Source organism: Thamnophis sirtalis, unplaced genomic scaffold, assembly GCF_051295495.1.
Source record: "Thamnophis sirtalis isolate CommonGarterSnake01/CBP01778 unplaced genomic scaffold, rThaSir2_p1.2 scaffold_7, whole genome shotgun sequence".
In the NCBI taxonomy this organism is placed as follows: Eukaryota; Metazoa; Chordata; class Lepidosauria; order Squamata; family Natricidae; genus Thamnophis; species Thamnophis sirtalis.
Genome location: NW_028261387.1, coordinates 45019447 through 45031708, shown reverse-complemented (window position 1 = coordinate 45031708; position 12262 = coordinate 45019447). Strand labels below are relative to the sequence as shown.

The 12262-nt window shown below is 37.8% G+C and overlaps 1 protein-coding gene across 1 annotated transcript; it reads right to left on the bottom strand.

Annotated features, from left to right (window-relative positions):
- Positions 1-6531: 6531 nt before the first annotated feature.
- GPR25 (G protein-coupled receptor 25) lies at positions 6532-8245 on the bottom strand. Its single transcript, XM_014066829.2, has one exon. The coding sequence runs from the start codon at positions 8243-8245 to the stop codon at positions 7106-7108; it is 1140 nt and encodes a 379-aa protein (XP_013922304.2). The 3' UTR covers positions 6532-7105.
- Between the last annotated feature and the right edge of the window lie 4017 nt (positions 8246-12262).

Genomic DNA, 12262 nt, shown 5'->3' with positions numbered 1-12262 from the left:
GGAATTATGTCATGTATATCACAGTGGTGAGATTAATTTTTTTTTACTACCGGTTCTGTGGGCGTGGCTTGATGGGTGTGGCATGGCTTGGTGGCCATGGCAGGGAAAGGATACTGTAAAATCTCCATTCCGTCTCCACTCCAGGGGGTTACTGCAAAATCTCCATTTCCTCCCGATCAGCTGGGACTCAGGAGACAGAGAATAGATGGGGGCGGGGCCAATCGGGGGTGGTATTTACCGATTCTCTGAACTACTCAAAATTTCCACTACCGGTTCTCCAGAACTGGTCAGAACCTCCTGAATACCACCTCTGGTATATCATGATATCATTCCACAAATTATATGTAAGTCACTTGTGTCATGATGCAACTGACACATTATCTAATGCATGTCATTTATGTCATATTTTTATGACTTTGGTTAGAGCCCTATGCTATACAGTGAAAGGTAGCATAGTACCTCTTTCAGTAATTGGGTTCCCTGTTCTTCCATGATGACATTTTTCCATTTTCCATTCTATATTAGCTTCTACCTTGTATAGTAGCTTCTACCTTCCTGAAACATAAAGTTCTTATTCAGCATTTTGGGACAATAGAAAACATTTCTTGGTCTTCTGTGTGACACTCCACCTGTTTGGAGAGTTTTGTCCTAAAGCAGGGGTGTCAAACTCGAGGCCCGCAGGCCAAATCCTCGAATCCACAGGGTGCTTAGATTTGGCCCGCGGAGCTACCCTGGAAACAGCACAGGACTGGCCCATGGTGCCTCTGCCAGCAAAAACGGAGCTCAGGAGGGCCCGGCTGTGACAGGCTCCTGCAACCCTCTGCCAGCAAAAACAGTTCAGGAGGGCCGCATGCAGCCCTCAACGAGCTTAGGATACTGGCACAGGTTTCCTGGCACAGTGCTCGAGCCTCCACAGGCATTCCCAACATGAGTGACGTTGAGCTGGCCATACCCAACATGGCCACGCCCAATTGGCCATGCACCCCCAAGGTCAAACACAACCCTGATGTGGCCCTCAATGAAATCAAGTTTGACACTCTTGTCCTAAAGGATCGCATGCCCTCCTGTTACTCACAATTTGTAAGGGGAATGAACATTTGGTGTAATTTATACTGTCACTAGATGGCACTCAATGCTAATACACTGGGTGTAGTTGCATGTATTTTAACATGGCATTTATTTTTTAAAACTAAAACACACATATTTAGGGAACTAACTAGAATAATTGTCAACATTGGGTTTTCCCAGATCTAAAACTAAAGATCATTTCAGTTCTAAGAAAAATATATTATACTGGCCCACATTAAATGCAACAATTTATTTCGTACACACACATTAAATCAAAGATAACAGTCTGATGGCACCTTCAGGGCATCTGCAGTGGGTAAAAGATCAAACAAGTCATGATACTATACAACTACACAACAAAAACCTTGACAGAAAGAGTGAAGCTTCGTTTGTGTGATTGCAGCTGCCATGTAATTTTTTAAATTCTCCCTTGGAAGGCTATTTATTTGTTTCTAATTTATAAATATTTGCATGTGGTTTGTGAAGTGACTCTATTAAGAAACAAGTTTAAATTATTAATATTTAATTTAATAATAAATTATTAATATCCAGCATTAAAATCTTACAATCATCTCCATGACTGTCCTCAGTTAAAATTCCTCTTTCTGAACACCCTCTGGGAGGGCATAGGCTGGTTGACCACCTTCAAAAGAGCAAAGGGTAGGGGGCTACTCCAATGTGAAATTCATTATTTTTTACTACTGATTCTGTGCTTGGTGGGCATGGATGGGAAGGATACTACAAAATCAGCATTCTTTCTCAATTTGCATAGACACAGATATCATTGCTTCCTGGACTGTTGCAGTTTTCAGAATATATAATGGGAACTAATATTTGCCTAATAACTGCAACGTTAGTTTTTCAAGAAATTGTTGCTGCTAGTTCTCAGTTTCAATAGTCTTTTGGTTGTTCTCAGATTTAATGCACTTCAGATCAGTTCAACCTTGGCATCTCAAGTGACTGCCATACACCCTGGCAGTTATTTAAGGTAGAGATCTTTGTCTCTGATGACAAATAACATTTTCCCTTCCTAGCGTTTTACCTACAAGTGCAATGTCCACTTTTTTCAGATTAACCAAATGTTGGTCTGTTGTGATTGTGACAGGAATTGACTGACCAGCTTGCAGCTCGGCCCTGATATTGTGGGCTGACACAGTGACTGTCCCAAAGTCATCCAGCTGGTTTTCACACCTAAAACCTTACATTCTCCTGATTTAATTTATATTCTCCTGGTTGAACCATTAGGCCACATTGATGACAAATAACCCTCAATAGGGGGGGGGGAGACGGACCTTCAGGAACATTCTGAAGCAGAATGCACAGCATAATTTTGACAAGTTTTTTTTCTCACTGTATTTACATAATTTCTTAATTATATTCCTTTTGGAATTTATCTGACATTTTACTACTTGGACAATCCTTAACAAGTCTTTTGAGTCGGATTTTGCACTTTAAATTTGGAAATTATTTGCAGTAAAACCACAAAAGATCTCCAAAATGAACAAATTTACACAGAAACTCAGCTGACTATAGCCTGCTTATGTGAGAGGATCTCCAAAAATATTTTTATATGTTAAAACCCCTTGAATTTGCTGCAACAAAGTTTGCAAAGTTGTGATTAGCCAGTCAAGGTTCTGGAATAAATATAAATAAATTTGAGTGATACATATGTATAACTATAGGATGACTGAACATGAGATTGTAGGGAATTTACTGTTTTAAGATTAATGTTTCAGTTTACGGTGGGGAGGGGGGAATAGCCATCATACAGATGCACACACCAGAACTGAGACACTAATTTTTATCTCCTATTCCTCAAGGATACTGTTTTTCATTCATTCCCCCTCCTCTCTCTCTCGCTCCTTCCTTCCCTTCCTCTCCGAATATATGACTTAATATCATATTTTCATGTTGGGGTATTTCCCTTCTTTGTTCTTTTATTATTTTTATCCTTTTTGAAATGGGGGGGGGGAGAGCGGGAAACCCACAAGGCTGCACTTCAAGCTTGCAAGAAAAGTGAATTAAAATCAGTGCTCTTTACTTCGGAATAAACGTCGTTAGCACTCTGAGTGTTTAGAGTTTGGGGGCAGGAGCAATTCTGGTGCCAGCGCCTCAGGCGCCTGGATAAACGAGAGATACTGGACCCCATTTCTCTCTCTTCAATCCGGTACCTGCCTTGTTGGGTCCGCCGATATCCTTCAGCCCTAGAGTTGCGTGTGTCGCAATCACAGACACGCTAGCTCCGTTTTTGCGCATTTTCCACAAAACTTTCCGGGCTGAGGCGCGGACTTGCCGGGGTCTGGGCCAACCTGGCGTCAGAGACTGGAGTGAGGGATGGCGGGGAGACCCCTCTGCCGGAGCAGAATTCAACCTTTATATCAAGCCCATATGAAAATATCTTGCATACGACGCAAATAATTGGCGAGCGCCAATGCTTTGATAGCTCTTTTTGTTTGCGCGAAGCGGCGAGAGAGCAGCTATCGAACCGCCGTGATGAAAGGACTGCGGCGTCTTAGATTCAGAAAATGTTTCTCCCCCTTCGATTCATCTTCATAGCAAAACTGGTTTTCTTCGAATTGAGTGTCTCTCTCCCCGCCCCCTCCCCCAAATCTTCGGGAAATCGTCCTGGGAATAGTTGTCTCAAGACATCAAGAGGACGTCCCGTTAGGAAAAACGCACGCTCGAATTTAAAGTGCATTTGTGAAGTTGGGAATTTGGTCTCATCACGGATTAATCTTCTGAATTAAAATATCGCTGATATTAAATGCATGCTGCTTTGGAGATGGTGGGATTTTTTTTTAAAGCAGTCGGTACGTTTTTAAATAAATTAATACATTTTATGTCAAAAGTTCAGGCGCTCTTTTTCTATCAAGCAAATCCTACTGGAGCTGAACACCTTCAGATCGATTTAGGTACAGAGCAATTGTCTGAATTAGTGAAATTCCCAATATAAATGTTGACTTCTGTATTGGTCATGATACGAGAATAATGACTGCTATAATTTCAGAGTATCTAAAAACCACAAATTAAATGTTTTTAGCCTCTCTTCTACACAGTTTCCTTTAAAGCAACACTGAAAATCGATTCTAAGTGTATACTTTTCTGAAACTTTCATCAAATAACCTTCAAATAATATTCGATAAATAGAAATACTTTAGGAAAAAAATATGATGTTCCCTTGCATCATATTTTCTTTTTAGTTTTCTTATCTACTTGCAGCATTAATAGTTTCAAGTTCTCCTAATCATTTATCAGTAGTATTCTATTCTAATTAATTCTATTGAATATCTTATAGCGCATTCTCTAAAACCTGTAGTGTATTTCTTCCCTACATACTGTAAAGTCCCAGAATACTTAATATTATTAAGAAACAATTAAAATGCAAAGCTGGCTGAGAAATTCTGGGAGTTAAAGTCCACAAGACTTAAATTTGCCAAGGTTAGAGACCCGTGCTTTAGATCATTACTAATCAGTAATGAAAATGGAAGAAAAACCTAGAAATTTATTTAAATATTAATGGATCTTCTCCTTTCCCAGAATAAAATGAGCCTATTCCTTTCCCAATAGTAAATCCAAAGGTTCCTTTGTGGAAGCACATAAATATTGGTTTGGTAATTTGTTACCCATATAATTACTGGAGATACAATACTTTCTCTATAGTCTCTACAGTATAGCCCTCACTCCAAACTTATTCACATCCCTCCCATGTTGGCATGTGATTTTCTTTTATTTCCAAATTTACAAATACTTTCAGTACCTTGATGTCAAGATAAAAGGGGTGCTGCTGAAGTTTCTGCTGCTGCTGCTGAAAATGTAAGGGGGTATGCACAAGCACACCAGCGTGCCTACTGTCCCTGTCCTACTGTTCCCATTTATTTGTACTCATTTCTTATTTATATACATATACCTGCTTATACTTATATGTTATATTCATACTTATACTTGTTTTCTCATACATGCTTGACAAACCAAAATAAATAAAATAAAATAATGTAGTAATTTTAGACATGCTTGTGAAAGTATTGATTCTGCATAATCTCTCATATCACCTCGTAAAATTAAGCTTTCTTCACATTTAGGGAAATAGAGAAATTGTGTCTGGGAGTAACACATCTTAGCCAAGACCATCTACAGTCCTAATTATTTAAATGTTATATACAGTGTTATCTGTGGGGATTTTCAACTAAGATACAGACTCACCTGTTTCAGTGAGAAAGCTTTCTTAATGATGGCATCACAATAGATTTCTCCTGTTTTCTCAGAGTTATATGAATTGCACAAATTAAGAGATGGTATATCATTTCAGTTAGGACTGAATATTGATTAAGTTTGAGGATTCAAAAGACTGGAACAAAACACCCCGTTTCTGTAGGCAGGTCAAGCTAACACAGTGTTTCTCAACTCTGGAAATTTTTCAGATATATGGACTTCAACTCTGAGAATTCCCCAGACAGTTATGTCTACGTATGAAAGTTGTCAAGATTTAGAAACATGTGCTAAGGTCTAATAAATAATAAATAAAGTCTAACAATCTGGTAATAATGCAGCATATCTCTCAAATTCTGGGATAGACAAAGGGAAAAAAAGAGAACAGGGAAAATCCTTCCAAAAGAACTGGGAAAGATTTCTATAACAATTTCCATTTATTTTTAAAAGGCTACTCCCCATTACTGGAGGAACGTTGTCCAAGGGGTCACGATGGGTCGGACACAACTTCGCAACTAACAACAACAGCAGCAACTCCCCATTATTTCAGTTTTTCTTGTATCTTGAAATAGATCCATTGTTGTGATGCAAGTGATTGATATTTGATTAGGATTGAGGAGACTGCTTATTATTTCTTTGTAAATAATCAAAGTATGACTGAAAAAAATGATGATATAACGTTTCCTAAGGTCCAGGCCTGGATTAAAGCCAACTGATATCCTAGGTACAACCCAACAATGATACCTTTAACTGACAAGATATTTAGATTCCATAAGTGCTGAAAACTGAAGTTGTGCTAAGGACATGAGTGAGGAAATCTCTGTTGTGCCTCCCTTCCTTTGGTGCAGTAAACACAAATAGTTTGGCTCAAGGGTTCTTAGTAGATTAAGATTCCAACTAGGTACATTTGGAACCCATGACTCACAATTCATGTTATTTCTCACTACCAGACAAACAATGAAAATAAAGAGAAAGAAAATTAATAGTTTCAAAAGCTGATGTAAATCTGAATATTGATAGCAATAATTAAAGTTGACACGTTCATTGAAAGTTTTGCATTCAAAACTTTCCATTGTTTTAATGAATAAAAATCAGACCAGAGTTTTGTAATTAAAAATTTAATCAAAATCAAGAAAACTTACAGTAATTTAAACACAGAAATAACTCAATAAAAAAGTATATCTTTAGCTTGAGACAGGAAGGCAACAGTTTCAATTATATATTCATACTTAATTAGATATAAAAGGCTTGGTTTTGTTATGGATTGTGGTTAGTTTTGTTTGCATGGCTTATTGTGTTAAAATGTTTGATATCAAAAGATATTCACCCATCATTTCTTTTTATAGCCATCTAAACACATTTTCAATCATCAATCAATAGTCAAATTACAAAAGCTACCAAAATATCTAAATAAAGAGCTAAGGCAGGCAGGTAAGCTTATGACTAATACAGTCAAGTCATCTACTTTCTAGCAAAGGATATAAGTACTATTACAAGTCACTCTTATTCATGTATGAAATGTCTCTTGGTAGTTGAAGAAGCTCTTATAAATCTGTGCAAGTGTTAAATCTGCATTTTTATCCTACAGACCAAGGGAAAATTTATATAAACAGGATTTTATTTTATAAATGTAAAGAGTATATGTAATGTATCATGGAAAAATTCATTTGGCATTGTATTAGAAACCACAAAGTTTAAAAAAACACTGATCAGAAATTTTAAAAACAACATTCTTTCTTATCAAGAAAACCAATCCTCTGAGTCATCTCCCTCCTCTCTTCCATAACTAACCTGGCTCAACAATTCTACTGTATGGTCTCAACAATAGCAACTATATCTGTCTTTTAGAGGCATGTAAATCAGCCCCACTGCTAACCGGAACAATTGTGGCTGGTATGAATCTCTTTTTGCTGCCAAATAGAACGCTTGATTCTGTAGATGAAAAGAACAATGTTGAGCTTTGCGCATTTTCCTTTGCGGGACAAAGACGTCCTAGGACACTCTTCAATACCTTCTGCCGGAATTGCTGATCCATAAAAGCATAGATGATAGGATTAATGCAGCTGTTGGTGAAAGCCAGGCAAGCACTGATAATAACTCCCCACCTGAGAACTTTCAATGCCTCACAAGAGAAGTCGATGTTCTGTACCACACCATAGGTGATGACAGCTGTGAAGGTATTGAAGGGTAACCAACAGCAGATGAATGCCCCAATGATGACAAAGATGATTTTAAGGGCATGGTTTGTTTTCCTACCTACATTGACATGACTCTGGAGCATGGTGAAGATAGAGCAGTAGCAGAATAAGATTACACCCAAGGGTAGCAAGAAAGTCAAACAAAGTACCGTGAAAGTATAGATGATAGAAGAGCCTTCATCCTGGCATGCAAACCTGTCTCCCACTGGGATCAGCTTTCTGTAGAGCAAAGATGGTATTCCCAATAGGAAGGAAAATACCCAGATGCAACTGCAGGTAATGCTGGTATTTCTCTTGGTCCCGAGAAATCTGGAATCCCAGTGCTTATTCATCACAAGGAAGCGTTCCACACTCATGCCCATCAGGAACAAGATGCTTGAGCAACGGTTCACAAAAATGGCATAGCTGCTAATTTTGCAAAACTCTTCACCAAACTGCCAGGAATCAAACGCTTCAGTCACAGCCCAGAAAGGCAAAGTACATACAAAGACAAGGTCTGCAATGGCCAAGTTAAGGATGAAGTTGTCCACAAGCCTCTGGTTGCCTTGTTTCAGCACGATCACCAGGATCACAAACAGGTTCCCAAAGAAGCCAATGAAGAAAATCATGAAGTAGATGACAGAGATAAAGACAGAGGCAAATGGCAGCTTTTCCATAAAGCAGAAGTCGTCATTGGTAAATCCTAAATCAAAAAAGTCTACAGTGGATGATTCCAAGTCTCTGCTCCAATTTTGGGTCCTGGCCAAGTCAGTTATCAACTCAGAAATCTTCATTTTCTATCAGAGATTCAGCAAAGAGTTTTCTGCCTACAGTTGCAAGAGCTAGCCAAAGCACAATGCAGATATGCTCTATATTTGGTGGTATAAATAAAGCAGTGGTTGTTTTTAAGCACCTGTAACTTCCTTTATCAAAACAATTTATGCTAAGCAGTAGATAGAAGTCCTGAAACTCTATAACAATAAAGAAAACACTTAGTAATATAATTTGGTATGGCTGAGTAGCTACATTCTTGGTATAGTCTATTGTAAAAGTTAGAGCAGGTAGTTATTTGCAAGCTGCTTTTCTCTTTGGATAGTTTAAGTTCTTTCTCAGAAGGCTTTGATCGAATTGGAATTACAAGTCTTAAAACTTCAGCCAACAGGGGAATAATTATAAAATCATTGGTCATGATAAATTATTAAGGAATATTTTGTCTTTTTTCCAAAGTCATTTTTTTTCTCATTGGACAAAATTAAGTCGTTGCTTTCAGGTAGTGTAGAGAGACTGGTAGCATCCTCAGAATGACCAATTCAGCATTCCTTAAGCTAATTTGTTGCATTCAAATGAGATAAAATATGCTGTCCTTTCATCATGTCAATTTAAGTTAAAATTGCAGTCCCATCTACTTTTGTAAGAATAGGAGAAATGCCATCTTGTTCTTCATCTCAGCTTCTGAATGCTTTGAAACTTCCTTATCTTTCCCATTTAATTCTTCAGACCATTAAACTGCTAATATTGTTACAATTACGAAGCAGTGGTTCCTTCCACACCAATCCAAAGTAGTTTATGTTTAAAAATTCCATTGAGGTATATGTGAATAAATATTTTCTAGCAAATGATGCTAGAAAGCAGTGAAAGCAGAAGCCAGATTATACATTTTGTGAATGAAAAAAAGAAATGTTCATAAAGACAGTAGAGTACATTTAAATATATAATATAAAGTAATGCCTGGCATGATATGAAAGTACTTGATTCAGAAATTGAATAAAAATACTTAAAAGATGGGTATTTTCCTATTTCTCTCAGTTCCAGCCCAAATTGAATGCAAACTTTTAACCAGATTAGCATCTTTTTCTTTGCCTAACATCAAAAAACAAATTGTCTTCCACTGAGGTAATTCTCAGGACATGCAAAGAATAAGATGTGGCCAAATCATCAATTTTATAAATTGTGAACCCTAGACAATCAGAAAATCTGAACTAAGAAATACTTATCCTGAATTTACAGTTGTTATTTTAGACACATTATGTCAAGGCAAGAGTCATTGGAGAATTGCTGATGCTTGAAAAAAATAAAACTCAAACAAAAAAGTGGTTGATAAAGGATAAGGTGGCAAAATTTTATCACTGATGACTTATCAGTTTTGTAAGTACTTTACTGTACTGCTGCAGGGGGGCACAAAAATACAAAAAAGTGACCATAGAGGCTAAGATAAGATGGGAAGGGGATATGCATAGGGCAAAAGTGATCCTATGTTTCAGTTGGAAAAGATAGCAAGTCATGAGGTAACCGGCATTGACAAGTTCTAGCTTGCACACTGAGAACCAAACAAATGACATGTACGGGGACAAAATGATCAAAAGTACCAAAGTCTCAAAGCAGTCGAGAAACAAGGTATGACTATATTTCCTATTTGTAATTGTGCTAATAGTTGTTTTAATCTGGCAAGAATCTGTCTATAGATGAAGAACGATAAAGGAAACTGCTCTTAAATAACTGCAGATTTCGTTCTTGGTTCTTGGGGGTCTGACATTGATCCACTAAAAGGAAGAAAGGAAATGAGACCATAAGAATCTCTTCAAATTAGGACAATCTTCCTTGCCTACCAGGTGTTTGGGACACCTACCAGAATTCCCAGCCAGAATGAATATCGAAGCTGAAGTTCACACATAAGAAGAGTGTCAATGGTTAGAAAAGGCTGCCTTAAGGCAGTATTTCTCAATTTCAACAACTAAGATGTATGTACTTCAGCTCCCAGAATTTCCCAGCCAGCCATGATAGCTAGAGATTTGGGAGTTGAAATCCATACATCTTAATGTCACTGAGAATGAGAAACACTGTCTTAGGATATGGTCCATTGGCATATTAGGATAAGCCTACCTTTCCTCTATCAAAAGACTATGTTCTCATTGCCTTTCTGAGAAATTGCAGGAACTGCAATAGCTGTAAATGTTCTCACTGGGCATTTTGTTTGTTGTTCAAATGCTATTGAGATGACAAAATATTATTGTAAATGTTTTCAAAGGGACTTTTGTAGCATTTTAATTTAAACATTACTGCGCACAAAATGAAATCATTAAGAAATGGGTAGTCTGATCCAACAGATTCATTGTGGCTGCTGAGACATACAAAGCAAGTATGTTATTAATTACATTTAATTAATTACAGCCCACAGGACCTAAACATCCATTTGGTAGAGATAGCTCTGCTCAAATTGCACATGAATAGTAGTTGTGAGTCAAATGAAACCCATGTTGCCATCTCTCCTTTCATGAAACATGTCCAGTGTATCTTGTCCACTTTCCTGTGTGTGCTGTGATCATTCTCTTTTTGGCCATTCCTGCAAGATTGACAGGATTCCTTGGTAGCACAGTAGACTATGAACCCCAATGGGCTCCCCAGCAGTGTGTTCTTTTCCTGTTCCGTGTCTTTATATTTGTGTTTTCTCCCAAGGAACTACCACTCCTCCTGGCTCCTTGGTTGTTCGTCTCCTCTGAAGACACAGGACTGAACTCACCTTGCCAGTTGTTGTGTGTTTAGTGACTGAGGCAGACCAATCCGAGCGCAGAGCGAGATATCCTGCAATCCCAGATGAGTTCCCAAATTTTTGCCCATAAAACTCAGATGCCTGGAGTTGGAAAGAACCTAGTTTTTAAATTTGAGAAACACCCCATACCATTGCAAGTGGGTTTCTTTGCCCCGTCCGACACAAACCACAATTAATTCATGCAAAGCAAAGGGCATTTTATTAAGGGAAGAAATCAAGTCTTTATACAGGGTACAGAAATAAATGATGCATAAATTTCATATATTCAATGCATCAGCAACAAATCAAACAATAAAAGACATTGATTAAATTTGAGGAAAGAAAGGCACCCTTAAAATATCTTGCATCTCCTCCTTTACAAATTGGCCTTGCTTGTTTTCACTTGTGACACCCAAGACCTTCGAAACACATTGTTGATTGATGGTCCCCAAAAGGGCTATTTGTTGCACAACAAAGGAAATGGTTTTGGCTCAAAGGAAAGCCTAAAATTCTAAGTAACACTACTTGTTATGTTGTTCTTTTTTAAGGCATTGAAACTGTGCACTAGGTGGAGGCTAAACTCGGAGAAGAGTAGTTACAAAGATGTACTTCTGATAAGTATTTTTTTAAAAACCCACTGAAGCTGTAAACAGCTTTGTACCCCAAAAGATAGCAGTAAACCTAGGAAATGAGGAAACTGGTGCAAACTGGTTAGGCTTCATCATGAAAAGCAAAGAAATAACCTAGGCACTAGAAATATGGGTACCTAGTATTTGCAATTACCTTGTCCTGGGAAATAGAAATGACCTTGAGGGACAGGAGGAAGAGCCACTATCAAGATAATAATCAGATGAGTCCAGGGCAGAACTGGACACATCTGAACAAGGCAGACAAGACTTTTCCTAGTTCTCACAAAGATGAATAGAGGCAGGGAAGATTCTGTTGCTATAGCCATATAATAAAAGCAATATTGACCTGCAAGACTTTGGTTTCTTAATCCGATCTACCATATTTCAAAGGGTGGACATAGCCAGAGGAGGAAAAATATAAGGGAAAAAGTTCAGGGAAATAAAATAATTGGATCACACAGGCTCACACAAGCGGCTTACTTAAGCGGCTTCTTGGTACTCTCTGCATGTAAAACTGAATTGGGATTTACGTTAAACGTAATCATTAATTTTGAATATGCTAACTCTAAAGATAACATCACGGCAAGACAATTTTTGTCCTAAGCCTAACTTTAGCACACTCAAAATACCCCATATGATAAATTGAAGGCATGACT

What these genes read in the sequence shown, in the direction of transcription:
- GPR25 (XM_014066829.2), bottom strand. Translation starts at nt 8,245, where the DNA reads ATGAAGATTTCTGAGTTGATAACTGACTTGGCCAGGACCCAAAATTGG.